General features: G+C 49.4%; 1 protein-coding gene and 1 long non-coding RNA gene across 2 annotated transcripts in view; both read left to right on the top strand.

Annotated features, from left to right (window-relative positions):
* ddx6 (DEAD (Asp-Glu-Ala-Asp) box helicase 6) overlaps positions 1-12570 on the top strand; it is a 26289-nt gene extending 13719 nt beyond the window's left edge. The window contains 9 exon segments of the mRNA XM_031795323.1: positions 5123-5269; positions 5428-5442; positions 5445-5521; positions 5673-5795; positions 6151-6279; positions 8770-8886; positions 11422-11587; positions 11680-11870; positions 12152-12570. Of these exon segments, the coding sequence (XP_031651183.1) occupies positions 5123-5269; positions 5428-5442; positions 5445-5521; positions 5673-5795; positions 6151-6279; positions 8770-8886; positions 11422-11587; positions 11680-11852 (947 nt within the window). The 3' untranslated portion in view covers positions 11853-11870; positions 12152-12570.
* Positions 12571-13470: 900 nt separating this feature from the next.
* On the top strand, positions 13471-15371 carry LOC116354728 (uncharacterized). Its single transcript, XR_004203903.1, has 2 exons — positions 13471-14913; positions 14959-15371. It is a non-coding gene; the product is annotated as an uncharacterized LOC116354728 (long non-coding RNA).
* Positions 15372-16400: the final 1029 nt, after the last annotated feature.

Raw genomic sequence — 16400 nt, 5'->3', positions numbered from 1 at the left:
CTGTAGTAACACCCTGTATATAGCTCCACATGACTCTGTACCGGTACCCTGTATATAGCCTCCACACTTGACTCTGTACCGTTACCCCTGTATATAGCCCCACATTGACTCTGTACCGGTACCCCTTTGTAATAGCCTCCACATTGACTCTGTACCGTACCCCCCTGTATATAGCCTCCACATTGACTCTGTACCGGTACCCCCTGTATATAGCCTCCACATTGACTCTGTACCGTACCCCCTGTATATAGCCTCCACATGACTCTGTACCGTAACCCCTGTATATAGCCTCCACATTGACTCTGTACCGTAACCCCTGTATATAGCCTCCACATTGACTCTGTACCGTAATAACCCCTGTATATAGCCTCCACATTGACTCTGTACCGTACCCCTGTATATAGCCTCCACATTGACTCTGTACCTACGGTAATACCCTGTATATAGCCTCCACATTGACTCTGTACCGTAACCCCTGTATATAGCCTCCACATTGACTCTGTACCGTACCCCCGTATATAGCCTCCACATTGACTCTGTACCGTATACCCTGTTATATAGCCTCCACATTGACTCTGTACCGTACCCCTGTATATAGCCTCCACATTGACTCTGTACCGTAATACCCTGTATATAGCCTCCACATTGACTCTGTACCGTACCCCCTGTATATAGCCTCCACATTGACTCTGTACCGTAATACCCTGTATATAGCCTCCACTTGACTCTGTACGTAATACCCTGTATATAGCCTCCACATTGACTCTGTACCGTAACACCCTGTATATAGCCTCCACATTGACTCTGTACCGTGTACCCTGTATATAGCCTCCACATTGACTCTGTACCGTAACCCCCTGTATAGCCTCCACATTGACTCTGTACCGGTACCCTGTATATAGCCTCCACATTGACTCTGTACCGGTACCCCTGTATATAGCCTCCACATTGACTCTGTACCGTAACACCCTGTATATAGCCTCCACATTGACTCTGTACCGGTACCCCTGTATATAGCCTCCACATTGACTCTGTACCGTAACCCTGTATATAGCCTCCACATTGACTCTGTACCGTAACACCCTGTATATAGCCTCCACATTGACTCTGTACCGTAATACCCTGTATATAGCCTCCACATTGACTCTGTACCGTAATACCCTGTATATAGCCTCCACATTGACTCTGTACCGTAATACCCTGTATATAGCCTCCACATTGACTCTGTACCGTAACCCTGTATATAGCCTCCACATTGACTCTGTACCGTAACACCCTGTATATAGCCTCCACATTGACTCTGTACCGTAAACCCCTGTATATAGCCTCCACATTGACTCTGTACCGTAACACCCTGTATATAGCCTCCACATTGACTCTGTACCGTAACACCCTGTATATAGCCTCCACATTGACTCTGTACCGTAACCCCTGTATATAGCCTCCACATTGACTCTGTACCGTAACACCCTGTATATAGCCTCCACATTGACTCTGTACCGTAATACCCTGTATATAGCCTCCACATTGACTCTGCACCGTAACCCCTGTATATAGCCTCCACATTGACTCTGTACCGGTACCCTGTATTAGCCTCCATTGACTCTGTACCGGTACCCCTCGTATATAGCCTCCACATTGACTCTGTACCGGTACCCCCTGTATATAGCCTCCACATTGACTCTGTACCGTAACCCCTGTATATAGCCTCCACATTGACTCTGTACCGTAACCCCCTGTATATAGCCTCCACATTGACTCTGTACCTTAACCCCCTGTATATAGCCTCCACATTGACTCTGTACCGTTAATACCCGTGTATATAGCCTCCACATTGACTCTGTACCGGTACCCCTGTATATAGCCTCCACATGACTCTGTACCGGTACCCCCCTGTATATAGCCTCCACATTGACTCTGTACTGGTACCCCCTGTATATAGCCTCCACATTGACTCTGTACCGTAATACCCTGTATATAGGCCTCCACATTGACTCTTACCGTAATACCCTGTATATAGCCTCCACATTGACTCTGTACTGGTACCCCCTGTATATAGCCTCCACATTGACTCTGTACCATAACCCCCTGTATATAGCCTCCACATTGACTCTGTACCGTAACCCCCTGTATATAGCCTCCACATTGACTCCTGTACCGGTACCCCCTGTATATAGCCTCCACATTGACTCTGTACCGTAACACCCTGTATATAGCCTCCACATTGAACTCTGTACCATAAACCCCCTGTATATAGCCTCCACATTGACTCTGTACCATAAACCCCCTGGTATATAGCCTCCACATTGACTCTGTACCGTAATACCCTGTATATAGCCTCCACATTGACTCTGTACCGTAATACCCTGTATATAGCCTCCACATTGACTCTGTACCGTAATACCCTGTATATAGCCTCCACATTGACTCTGTACCGTAATACCCTGTATATAGCCTCCACATTGACTCTGTACCGTAATACCCTGTATATAGCCTCCACATTGACTCTGTACTGGTACCCCTGTATTATAGCCTCCACATTGACTCTGTACTGGTACCCCCTGTATATAGCCTCCACATTGACTCTGTACCGTAATACCCTGTATATAGCCTCCACATTGGACTCTGTACCGTAATACCCTGTATATAGCCTCCACATTGACTCTGTACCGTAATACCCTGTATATAGCCTCCACACTGACTCTGTACCGTAACACCCTGTATATAGCCTCCACATTGACTCTGTACCGTAACACCCTGTATATAGCCTCCACATTGACTCTGTACCGGTACCCCCTGTATATAGGCCTCCACATTGACTCTGTACCGTTAATACCCTGTATATAGCCTCCACATTGACTCTGTACCGTAATACCCTGTTATATAGCCTCCACATTGACTCTGTACCGTAACACCCTGTATATAGCCTCCACATTGGACTCTGTACCGGTACCCCCTGTATATAGCCTACACAATGACTCTGTACCGGTACCCCCTGTATATAGCCTCCACATTGACTCTGTACCGTAACACCCTGTATATAGCCTCCACATTGACTCTGTACCGGTACCCCCTGTATATAGCCTCCACATTGACTCTGTACCGGTACCCCCTGTATATAGCCTCCACATTGACTCTGTACCGTAACACCCTGTATATAGCCTCCACATTGACTCTGTACCGGTACCCCCTTGTATATAGCCTCCACATTGACTCTGTACCGTAACACCCTGTATATAGCCTCCACATTGACTCTGTACCGTAACACCCTGTATATAGCCTCCACATTGACTCTGTACCGTAATACCCTGTATATAGCCTCCACATTGACTCTGTACCGTAATACCCTGTATATAGCCTCCACATTGACTCTGTACCGTAATACCCTGTATATAGCCTCCACATTGACTCTGTACCGTAATACCCTGTATATAGTCTCCACATTGACTCTGTACCGTAATTACCCTGTATATAGCCTCCACATTGACTCTGTACCGTAATACCCTGTATATAGCCTCCACATTGACTCTGTACCGTAATACCCCTGTATATAGCCTCCACATTGACTCTGTACCGTAATACCCTGTATATAGCCTCCACATTGACTCTGTACCGTAATACCCTGTATATAGCCTCCACATTGACTCTGTACCGTAATACCCTGTATATAGCCTCCACATTGACTCGGTACCGTAATACCCCTGTATATAGCCTCCACATTGACTCTGTACCGTAATACCCTGTATATAGCCTCCACATTGACTCTGTACCGTAATACCCTGTATATAGCCCTCCACATTGACTCTGTACCGTAATACCCTGTATATAGCCTCCACATTGACTCTGTACCGTAATACCCTGTATATAGCCTCCACATTGACTCTGTACCGTAACACCCTGTATATAGCCTCCACATTGACTCTGTACCGTAATACCCTGTATATAGCCTCCACATTGACTCTGTACCGTAATACCCTGTATATAGCCTCCACATTGACTCTGTACCGGTACCCCCTGTATATAGCCTCCACATTGACTCTGTACCGGTAACCCCTGTATAATAGCCTCCACATTGACTCTGTACCGTAACACCCTGTATATAGCCTCCACATTGACTCTGTACCGTAACACCCTGTATATAGCCTCCACATTGACTCTGTACCGTAACACCCTGTATATAGCCTCCACATTGACTCTGTACCGTAACACCCTGTATATAGCCTCCACATTGACTCTGTACCAGTAACCCCTGTATATAGCCTCCACATTGACTCTGTACCGTAACACCCTGTATATAGCCTCCACATTGACTCTGTACCGTAACACCCTGTATATAGCCTCTACATTGACTCTGTACCGTAACACCCTGTATATAGCCTCCACATTGACTCTGTACCGTAACACCCTGTATATAGCCTCCACATTGACTCTGTACCGTAATACCCTGTATATAGCCTCCACATTGACTCTGTACCGTAATACCCTGTATATAGCCTCCACATTGACTCTGTACCGTAATACCCTGTATATAGCCTCCACATTGACTCTGTACCGGTACCCCCTGTATATAGCCTCCACATTGACTCTGTACCGTAATACCCTGTATATAGCCTCACTACTGTTTTATTGTTGCTCTAATAATGTGTATTTTGAACTGCGTTGTTGGTTAAGGACTTGCAATTCACTGTATTTGGCCCATGTGCCAAGTGAAATGCTGATTTTGACTCAAGGTTTTAATTGCTGCCAAGGTGTTTCAACAAAGTACTGAGTAAAGGGACTGAATACATCTGTAAATCTGATATTTAAGTTTTTAATTGTGTTAATACATTTTATAAAATCAACTTTTTGCATTGTCATTGTGGGGTATTGTGATGTCATTGTGGGGTATTGTGATGTCATTGTGGGGTATTGTGATGTCATTGTGGGGTATTGTGATGTCATTGTCGGGTATTGTGATGTCATTGTGGGGTATTGTGATGTCATTGTGGGGTATTGTGATGTCATTGTGTGTAGATTGCTGAGGATTTATTTTATTGAATCCATTTTAGAATGTTGTAACGTAATCAAATGTGTAAAAAGTCAAGGGGTGAATCAGCAAATATATGGTTCTCTCCTCCCCTAGCTATGGGCATCGTTCCCACCAGAGAACTGGCATTGCAGGTGAGCCAAATCTGTATCCAGATCAGCAAACACATGGGAGGGGTCAAAGTCATGGCCACAACGGGTGGCACCAACCTCCGCGATGACATCATGAGGCTCGACGAGACAGGTACATCACACCTGGCCAGGGGCCAGTTATTCAATTTAACAAGTCATCTTGACTTGAGTCTGAAATGTAATGGTGATGCTAGGCTTATGCTTCTCAATAGCGTTATTCTTTGTAGTTCACCTTGTGATTTGTTAATAATTCTAATCTTTTGTCTGTAGTACACGTTGTGATTGCCACCCTGGGAGGATCCTGGACCTCATTAAGAAGGGTGTGGCCAAAGCCAATCAGGTTCAGATGATGGTTTTGGATGAGGTGAGCTGTGGTGTTAGTTTACCATGAGGCTCCTTTTAGGCCCGGTGTCTCAACAGAACTTTTACCTGGTTACTTTACCTGTCGTTGGGCAACGTTAACAATCAACTGTAGATCCATGTAATGTCCTTGTCTCTGCCCCCCCCCCCCCCAGGCAGACAAGCTGTTGTCCCAGGACTTTGTCGTGATGATGGAGGAGATATTGAGCTACCTGCCCAAACAGAGACAGATTCTGCTCTACTCTGCTACCTTCCCTCTCAGCGTGCAGAAGTTCATGGTAAATTCTGGATTCTGATTAATGGGGCCTTTTTGGGGGGGGGTTGGACTAGCCTTAGATCATAGTTTTTAGTCTGCGTCTGTGAACAATGAAAGCCCTGTGTTGATTTCTACAGTCCTGTTGCATTGTGCAGTAAAACCCTTAAGTTGTTAATTTTGACTCTGTAATAGAATATTAAAGGGTTTTCCAATGTCTTGCTTTGTATATTTTAGTTAACAGTTAAAATATTAATGGTGGACTAACGACACACAACGGAACATCTTCCTGCTTACAAACATCAACAACGTAGTCGGGTCATGACCCTCCATAAACAGTCTCAATGCTTTGTGATGTCAACTTATTTCCTGTGTCTCAGAACTCCCACCTGTCCAAGCCCTACGAGATCAACCTGATGGAGGAGCTGACCCTGAAGGGGGTCACCCAGTATTATGCCTACGTTACAGAGAGACAGAAGGTCCACTGTCTCAACACGCTCTTCTCCAGGGTGAGTGCTATCACTGTAACCCCTTGTACCCTGACCCTGAAGGGGGGGGCATCCTGAAGGGGGGGGTCATCCAGTATTATGCCTCGGTTACAGAGACATGGCCACTGTCTCAAGACATTTTCCAGGGTAGGTGCCCATCAACTGCCCCTAACTCCTACGCTACTCCTACGCTACGCTACAGACTCTGTCCTCTGCCCTCTCCCCAATTTCGTGTTATCCAATTGTTTGTAGTTACTATCTTGTCTCATCGCTATAACTCCCGTACGTACGGGCTCGGGAGAGACGAAGGTCGAGAGCCATCCGTCCTCCAAAGTTCTCAACTTCCTTAATATTAAGCACGTTGCTTTGCCTTACAACCAGAGGAGTCTACCTGGCTGGCATGAAAATGAACCATGGGAAACGCGTCCTCCATTCGCTATTTAACTGAGTTTTCCCCCGCTACCCATCCAAAACACGTCACACACACAGTATATGTGACCGAACCAGCTCGATTCGGTCTTATTTAGCAAAAAGACTAAAGGCTGGTTTATACTACAGGTGTGTTTTTTAAATTTATTCTGGAGTGCCAGTGTGTTCTGGGCATTTGTAGACTCAGAGCGTTGTCAGGTTCTGTTTGTAAATTCAGAGCACTGGATGCTCTGGCTGAGGAGTAGGGTGGATCTGAGCGTTCTGCCCTAACAGCAGTCAAGCATCCACACTAACTGGCTAACATTTTCTAGCTACTTCCAGACACAAATGAGAGAACAGCTCACTGAAAATTCTACTTGCCCTACCATAAATGGTGGTTATGTTATCCAGAGTGTTGGTGACTGCAACTGTGCTGCTGGCAAATGTAATTACTATTTTATTTTTTTTGACAACATTTACTGACACCGTCCATATTCAACGTGTGTTGAGCGTTCGTGAATTAGTCAGTTATTCTGCGCTCTGGCACTTTCCGATGAGAGTGCTCTAAAATCAGAGTAGATAGACTTAGGTGGTAAATTCGCTCTGACTATCGACAGTTGTCGCGGTGACAACCTAAACAGTCTATTGAAATAGTTACTTGCATAGTGTGATTATTTTGTTTAGACATGTAGTTGGCTAAACAGTGAACCATAATCCCTACTCATGGCGTTACTACTCTGCAGGTAGCTAGCGAACATCAGGCTGTAACTAGCAATGCTAATGGATCTGAGATACGAAAACTATTAGTACACCGATCAAACGCGTAACGTTAGCTCGCTAACAGTACGCTTTAACTTGAAATGAAAAGGACATTCTGATAAAATTAGGAGCATGTATTATCTGAATGTCGCTAGCTAATAGATGGACGTTTCTCCCTCTGTCACCAATTCCATGGTTGCCCTAAAATGTTAACCGGAGACAGTTTTTATACAATAGCCATCTGTTTTCTCTTTTCGTCTCAGTGTGCATCTTCACTTGGGGCGGCAGGGTAGCCTAGTGGTTAGAGTGTAGAGGTGGTAGGTAGCCTAGTGGTTAGAGTGTAGAGGTGGTAGGTAGCCTAGTGGTTAGAGTGTAGAGGTGGTAGGTAGCCTAGTGGTTAGAGCATTGGACTAGTAACCGAAAGGTTACAAGTTCAAATCCCCGAGCTGACAAGGTACAAATCTGTCGTTCTGCCCCTGAACAGGCAGTTCACCCAATGTTCCTAGGCCGTCATTGAAAATAAGAATTTGTTCTTAACTGACTTGCCTAGTTCAATAAAGGTAAAATAAATCAAATAAATCATTTGCAATAGCTCCTGCATTTTCTCCATTTCCTTAGCTATCATACTCTAATTCCTCTGATTTCTAAACTCGGTCCTCCAGAAAGTGAAGAGCAACAGTTGCGTAGTTCCACTACATGAGATTTTTTTTGAAAAAACGACTGTAGACAGAAGCATGCTACATGGCAGACCAATCCGAACTCATCTCTCGGCTTGTCCTGCCCACCCATTATTTCAGCCAATCATGGCTAGCGGGGGAAGGTTCATGACTTTTTCTTTGGCTAAATTAACTAGGCTTGTAATTTAACAAGCTTATTCCTATTTACAGATGACATGCTCATTAGTTATTAAAGCATATGAAAGATCACATTTTCCGGAAGACGTTTCTGCCTTGATAAAAATGTAACTGGCGTACACAAGCAGAGTGTGAATTTCAGATTTGTTTTTGATGCTAGTATTTATTAATTAGCTCCACATCAACCAGTCTATAATCTGTTTCCTCTCTCTCCACTCAGCTCCAGATCACAGTCTATAATCTGTTTCCTCTCTCTCCACTCAGCTCCAGATCACAGTCTATAATCGGTTTCCTCTCTCTCCACTCAGCTCCAGATCACAGTCTATAATCGGTTTCCTCTCTCTCCACTCAGCTCCAGATCAACCAGTCTATAATCGGTTTCCTCTCTCTCCACTCAGCTCCAGATCAACCAGTCTATAATCGGTTTCCTCTCTCTCCACCCAGCTCCAGATCAACCAGTCTATAATCGGTTTCCTCTCTCTCCACTCAGCTCCAGATCAACCAGTCTATAATCTTCTGTAACTCGTCTCAGAGGGTGGAGCTGCTGGCCAAGAAGATATCTCAGCTGGGCTACTCGTGTTTCTACATTCATGCCAAGATGAGACAGGTCAGCCCAGGTCCTAGTCTCTACTGCCTCCTCACTACCCCAGGAGCAGCTGACTAAGCTTAGCATCCCAAATGGACCCTACATAGTGCACTACTTTAGACCAGAAGCCCTATGGGTAGTGCAGTACTTTAGACCAGAGCCCTATGGGTAGTGCACTACTTTAAACCAGAGCCCTATGGGTAGTGCACTACTTTAGACCAGAAGCCTATGGGTAGTGCACTACTTTAGACCAGAAGCCCTATGGGTAGTGCACTACTTTAGACCAGAAGCCCTATGGGTAGTGCACTACTTTAGACCAGAAGCCCTATGGGTAGTGCACTACTTTAGACCAGAAGCCCTATGGGTAGTGCACTACTTTAGACCAGAAGCCCTATGGGTAGTGCACTACTTTAGACCAGAAGCCCAATGGGGTAGTGCACTACTTTAGACCAGAAGCCCTATGGGGGTAGTGCACTACTTTAGACCAGAAGCCCTATGGGGTAGTGCACTACTTTAGACCAGAAGCCCTATGGGGTAGTGCACTACTTTAGACCAGAAGCCCCTATGGGGTAGTGCACTACTTTAGACCAGAAGCCCTATGGGGTAGTGCACTACTTTAGACCAGAAGCCCTATGGGGTAGTGCACTACTTTAGACCAGAAGCCCTATGGGGTAGTGCACTACTTTAGACCAGAAGCCCTATGGGGTAGTGCACTACTTTAGACCAGAAGCCCTATGGGGTAGTGCACTACTTTAGACCAGAAGCCCTATGGGGTAGTGCACTACTTTAGACCAGAAGCCCTATGGGGTAGTGCACTACTTTAGACCAGAAGCCCTATGGGGTAGTGCACTACTTTAGACCAGAAGCCCTATGGGGTAGTGCACTACTTTAGACCAGAAGCCCTATGGGGTAGTGCACTACTTTAGACCAGAAGCCCTATGGGGTAGTGCACTACTTTAGACCAGAAGCCCTATGGGGTAGTGCACTACTTTAGACCAGAAGCCCTATGGGGTAGTGCACTACTTTAGACCAGAAGCCCTATGGGGTAGTGCACTACTTTAGACCAGAAGCCCTATGGGGTAGTGCACTACTTTAGACCAGAAGCCCTATGGGGTAGTGCACTACTTTAGACCAGAAGCCCTATGGGGTAGTGCACTACTTTAGACCAGAAGCCCTATGGGGTAGTGCACTACTTTAGACCAGAAGCCCTATGGGGTAGTGCACTACTTTAGACCAGAAGCCCTATGGGGTAGTGCACTACTTTAGACCAGAAGCCCTATGGGGTAGTGCACTACTTTAGACCAGAAGCCCTATGGGGTAGTGCACTACTTTAGACCAGAAGCCCTATGGGGTAGTGCACTACTTTAGACCAGAAGCCCTATGGGGTAGTGCACTACTTTAGACCAGAAGCCCTATGGGGTAGTGCACTACTTTAGACCAGAAGCCCTATGGGGTAGTGCACTACTTTAGACCAGAAGCCCTATGGGGTAGTGCACTACTTTAGACCAGAAGCCCTATGGGGTAGTGCACTACTTTAGACCAGAAGCCCTATGGGGTAGTGCACTACTTTAGACCAGAAGCCCTATGGGGTAGTGCACTACTTTAGACCAGAAGCCCTATGGGGTAGTGCACTACTTTAGACCAGAAGCCCTATGGGGTAGTGCACTACTTTAGACCAGAAGCCCTATGGGGTAGTGCACTACTTTAGACCAGAAGCCCTATGGGGTAGTGCACTACTTTAGACCAGAAGCCCTATGGGGTAGTGCACTACTTTAGACCAGAAGCCCTATGGGGTAGTGCACTACTTTAGACCAGAAGCCCTATGGGGTAGTGCACTACTTTAGACAGAAGCCCTATGGGGTAGTGCACTATTTAAGGAATAGGGGGCCATTTGGGATGCCTCATAGCTGTTGATCAGATGTCAGCTTGTTTATCCTCTGGTTTATGCTCAGGGCTGATGAGATGGCTCAGCTAGGGGCCCAGTCTTTGAGATGGCTCAGCTAGGGGCCCCAGTCTTTGAGATGGCTCAGCTAGGGGCCCAGTCTTTGAGATGGCTCAGCTAGGGGCCCAGTCTTTGAGATGGCTCAGCTAGGGGCCCAGTCTTTGAGATGGCTCAGCTAGGGGCCCAGTCTTTGAGATGGCTCAGCTAGGGGCCCAGTCTTTGAGATGGCTCAGCTAGGGGCCCAGTCTTTGAGATGGCTCAGCTAGGGGCCCAGTCTTTGAGATGGCTCAGCTAGGGGCCCAGTCTTTGAGATGGCTCAGCTAGGGGCCCAGTCTTTGAGATGGCTCAGCTAGGGGCCCAGTCTTTGAGATGGCTCAGCTAGGGGCCCAGTCTTTGAGATGGCTCAGCTAGGGGCCCCAGGCATTGCATTTTTATTAGAACAAGCCTTTCTTTGGACCAGATTAGACTGTACCAGACTTTCATTCTGTTTTGACCCAACATCTCCATGGTTAAGTTAGTCTGAAGACCACTAGTCTACCTGTCTGTTTTGACCCAACATCTCCATGGTTAAGTTAGTCTGAAGACCACTAGTCTACCTGTCTGTCTGTTTTCAGGAGCATCGTAACAGAGTGTTCCACGACTTCAGAAACGGGCTCTGCCGGAATCTGGTCTGCACAGACCTCTTCACAAGAGGTATCGACATTCAGGCTGTGAATGTGGTGATCAACTTTGACTTCCCCAAGCTGGGCGAGACGTACCTGCACCGCATCGGCAGATCTGGTGAGAACCTTGGCTTTTCTCAAGCGAGACTTAATAAATGTCATTTGAAGGAGGTCTTGGCAGTTTTAACCTCGACTACTCCACCCCCTCAGGTCGTTTTGGTCACCTGGGTCTGGCCATCAACCTGATCACATACGATGACCGCTTCAATCTGAAGGGCATTGAGGAGCAGCTGGGAACAGAGATCAGACCCATCCCCGGCTGCATAGACAAGAGCCTGTACGTCGCAGAGTACCACAGTGAGAACGGAGAGGTCAAGCTGTGAGGTGGAGGACGAACAGAGGTGAAACTGTCTCTTCAATCACATTTATTTATAAAGCCATTTTTTTTTGGGTTGACATTGACATTGAATAGTTTTCAGAATGTGTCCTTCAAAAACGTCAAGCGAGATGGGAGGTGGAGACGAACTGTATTTATTAAACCTTTCAAGTTCTTTGAGGTTGTCATGTATTTTTTGGAGGAATGCTTACCAAGTAAAATGTCAGCTACTAAACATGTTCATGGGTTTGAGATTGTTTGTTTGACTACTAAACACAACCGCTATACTGTTTCTGTCCTCTGCAGATCAGATGAGACCCCCGTCCCCGTCTCCCTTCTGTGTCCTGGACTATTTCTTTTTGTCTTTTTTTTTTTGTTGGATATCTAACTTCCCGTCTGTCGGTCTTCCTTCCTGTTTTTGGGTGCCACCTCATGGAAACGTGTACGATCTGTGAGGGACAACAAACCTGCAGAGGAACTCATGATGTCCCTGTTCTAGGGTCCTCTCTCTGCTGCGATGCACTGAAGACTACTAACTCCTACAGTACTGGGAGGAGGAAGGCAGGGAACGTGGAGAACTGTCTTTCAATGGAAATGGATTTGATCATTTCCATCTTTCTCCTGCTCCAATCTACCCTGAGCACTGCCTGCCAGTCAGCACTTACCCCCCCAGCTCCCTCCCTCCCTGCCCCGGCCCTCCCTCCCTCCCTGCCCCGGCCCTCCCTCCCTGCCCCGGCCCTCCCTGCCCCGGCCCTCCCTGCCCCGGCCCTCCCTGCCCCGGCCCTCCCTCCCTCCCTCCCCGCCCTCCCTCCCTCCCTCCCTGCCCGGCCCTCCCTCCCTCCCTGCCCCGGCCCTCCCTCCCTCCCTGCCCCGGCCCTCCCTCCCTCCCTGCCCGGCCCTCCCTCCCTCCCTGCCCCGGCCCTCCCTCCCTCCCTGCCCCGGCCCTCCCTCCCTCCCTGCCCCGGCCCTCCCTCCCTCCCTGCCCCGGCCCTCCCTCCCTCCCTCCCTGCCCCGGCCCTCCCTCCCTCCCTCCCTGCCCCGGCCCTCCTCCCCTCCCTGCCCCGGCCCCTCCCCTCCCTGCCCCGGCCCTCCCTCCCCTCCCTGCCCCGGCCCTCCCCTCCCTGCCCCGGCCCTCCCTCCCCTCCCTGCCCCGGCCCTCCCTCCCCTCCCTGCCCCGGCCCTCCCTGCCCCGGCCCTCCCTCCCTGCCCCGGCCCTCCCTCCCTGCCCCGGCCCTCCCTCCCTGCCCCGGCCCTGGCCCTCCCTCCCTGCCCTCCCTGCCCCGCCCCTCCCTGCCCTCCCTGCCCCGCCCCTCCCTCCCTGCCACCCCTGGCCCCTCCCTCCCTGGCCCCTCCCTGCCACCCCTGGCCCCTCCCTCCCTGCCCGCCCCTGGCCCCTCCCTCCCTGCCCGCCCCTGGCCCCTCCCTCCCTGCCCCGCCCCTCCCTCCCTGCCGCCCCTGGCCCCTCCCTCCCTGCCCCGCCCCTCCCTCCCTGCCGCCCCTGGCCCCTCCCTCCCTGGCCCCTCCCTCCCTGGCCCCTCCCTCCCTGCCGCCCCTGGCCCCTCCCTCACTGCCCCACCCCTCCCTCCCTGCCGCCCCTGGCCCCTCCCTCACTGCCCCACCCCTCCCTCCCTGCCACCCCTGGCCCCTCCCTGCCCCACCCCTGGCCCCTCCCTCCACCTACTTCCCTTCCTATCCACCTCCTTTATGTTGTCCTTTTGTTTGTAGCTCTTTGTATGAAGTGCCTTAACAAGCAGCTTGTTCTGAAGTAATAACCTGTTCTCCGTGTATGTGGAAACATCCGTCCACCCACGATGTTACTCATCACGTAACATCACTTTATGTTCCACACATTGAATCAACACCCATCCTACCACTTTTGATGTTCAGTAAGACACATTGCATCAAGGTTTAGGCTGTTTTTCTATAGTTGGATGGAGGGAGGATGTATGTTCTGCTGCTGGCTTGGCTGCAGTGCCCCAGAATATTGACAACTATATGAAGATGATCCACGGCAGAGAAAGCCCCTGGATGGAGATGACAGCTCAACGAGCCAGAGTGCAGACTAGTTCATTAGGATCCTAACGTTACTCCCCCTCGAGCTTCACAATCAGAACACTAAGAACTGATCTATTCTAGAACTGGAACGTTAAGTAGCTCCACGCTCCCCGGACTCTCCGGGGGTTCCTTCCTGATTCTAGAACTGGAACGTTAAGTAGCTCCACCCTCCCGGACTCTCCAGGGGTTCCTTCCTGTTTGGGAGGACTTATCTACCTACCGTACGATGCAAACGAGAAGAAATGGGTGTTGTTGCAGTTTGACGTTCTTCTGGGTGGGCAGTTGGTCACTCCACTTTATTCTCCTTGATGTGCCACAGCTAAACCATCTTGGCACCCTGTACACTTTGTAAATACTTGATTTAATTTTTAATTGATTGTTTTAAAAACAAGTTGAAAAGGCTGGTTGACATGTTGACGATGTGAGCTGATGCATCTGTAAGTTTTGAATCTGGTCAGGACTGGAGATTAGATTTTTCCCTTTTTACTCAAACCCCCTTCACAGAATGAGCTGCAACGATGGCCTGTTTAGTCAGTGAAGTTCTGATTTGTCAAAGAGCACTCTGTGTTCGGATGTAGTCTACGACCATTTAATTCTCACATTGTGTATGATGATATGTGCTCCTTGTGCTTTTAGCCAAAGCACAGATTAAACTACAGTTTCACCCTTGACATTTAATAATCAATGCAGTTGTTCAACCCTGTTACATTAAGTTTAGATAATATTCCTCTTCTCCTTCCAGTGTTGACAGGATGTCCCTCTAGACAGGATGTCCCTCTAGACAGGTGGAATAAGGATCAGAGCAGCATGTTATTTTATCACCAGCTTTTCTTCCTTCAACTGACTCAACAAGCCACTCCCCACAATCCCTGCAAAGAGTGACTGTTATTATTATTATAAAGGTAAATGAATATTGTATCATGTAGTTGAAGAGACTTGCTGCAGTGCAGCTCAAATTGGCTCTGAGGAGTAATGTATATGAATGGGTATCTGATCTACACTCTAGCTGTTAGGTTGGTCTGTGTGATCGGCAATGGGGACGTCACTCTAGCTGTTAGGTTGGTCTGTGTGATCGGCAATGGGGACGTCACTCTAGCTGTTAGGTTGGTCTGTGTGATCGGCAATGGGGACGTCACTCTAGCTGTTAGGTTGGTCTGTGTGATCGGCAATGGGGACGTCACTCTAGCTGCAAGTATTAGATAAAAACATATGTTGTCTATCTTCCCTTACGTTAAACCCACACCAGTTGCTTTGTATCTGAACAAACTATCAGACCCCTCAATGTAGCAGGGAAAAAAGTGTTTCTGTGCATCACGCGAGTCAGCTGGTTAGAATTACACACCAGTTTCTGTTTTGTTGTACAATATGAAGTTAAATCCTTAGTGGTGTGGACGGACTAGTAACAGGCCAACACACCGACTGCTAGGCCGTCCCTGTACTGAAACCAGATGTGCTTAGTGCTTCCTTTTGTTTTAACCCTAAACAGGAGGATAATAGACTTGCAGTTTGGGAGGGGGGGGGGGGGCGTATTAAAAACCACGTGTGGCCCTCTTTACACCAGAGTTGGGTGGAGATCCCTGTCTGAGTTGAGGTGAAAGCCTCGATGGATTTCTGTTGTCTGCCACATGGAGAATATTAGAGCTTTAAGCTACAGCAGCTCTGAGCACAGCATCTAGGGGTGTCTCCTGGGGGGGTGTCTCCTGGGGGGGTGTCTCCTGGGGGGGTGTCTCCTGGGGGGGTGTCTCCTGGGGGGGTGTCTCCTGGGGGGGTGTCTCCTGGGGGGGTGTCTCCTGGGGGGGTGTCTCCTGGGGGGGTGTCTCCTGGGGGGGTGTCTCCTGGGGGGGTGTCTCCTGGGGGGGGGTGTCTCCTGGGGGGGGGGGGTCTTCTGGGGGGGGGTCTCTTGGGGAGGATTGGGGGGGGGGGGGAGGATTGGGGGGGTCTTCTGGAAGGGTGTCTCTTGGGGAGGATTGGGAGGGGTGTCTCTTGGGGAGAATTGGGAGGGGTGTCTTGGGGAGGATTGGGAGGGGTGTCTTGGGGAGGATTGGGAGGGGTGTCTTGGGGAGGATTGGGAGGGGTGTCTTGGGGAGGATTGGGAGGGGTGTCTTGGGGAGGATTGGGAGGGGGGGGAGGATTGGGAGGGGGGGGGGGATTGGGAGGGGGGGGAGGATTGGGAGGGGTGTCTCTTGGGGAGGGGGGGAGGATTGGGAGGGGTGTCTCTTGGGGAGGGGGGGAGGATTGGGAGGGGTGTCTCTTGGGGAGGAGTGGGAGGGGTGTATCTTCTGGCCCTGGGGAGGGGGGGGGGGATTGGGAGGGGTGTATCTTGGGGAGGATTGTGTCTTCTGGCCCTGGGGAGGGGGGGGGGGAGGAGGAGAGGGAGTGTCTCCTGGCTGAGGATAGGGGGGATTGGGAGGGGTGTCTCTTGGGGAGGATTGTGTCTTCTGGCCCTGGGGAGGGGGGGGGGATTGGGAGGGTTGTCTTTTGGCCCTGGGGAGGGGGGGGG

This window comes from Oncorhynchus kisutch, linkage group LG18 (genome assembly GCF_002021735.2).
Source record: "Oncorhynchus kisutch isolate 150728-3 linkage group LG18, Okis_V2, whole genome shotgun sequence".
Taxonomy (NCBI): Eukaryota; Metazoa; Chordata; class Actinopteri; order Salmoniformes; family Salmonidae; genus Oncorhynchus; species Oncorhynchus kisutch.
The sequence above is the reverse complement of the archived record's forward strand: the minus strand, read 5'-3'. Positions and strand labels throughout refer to the sequence as shown.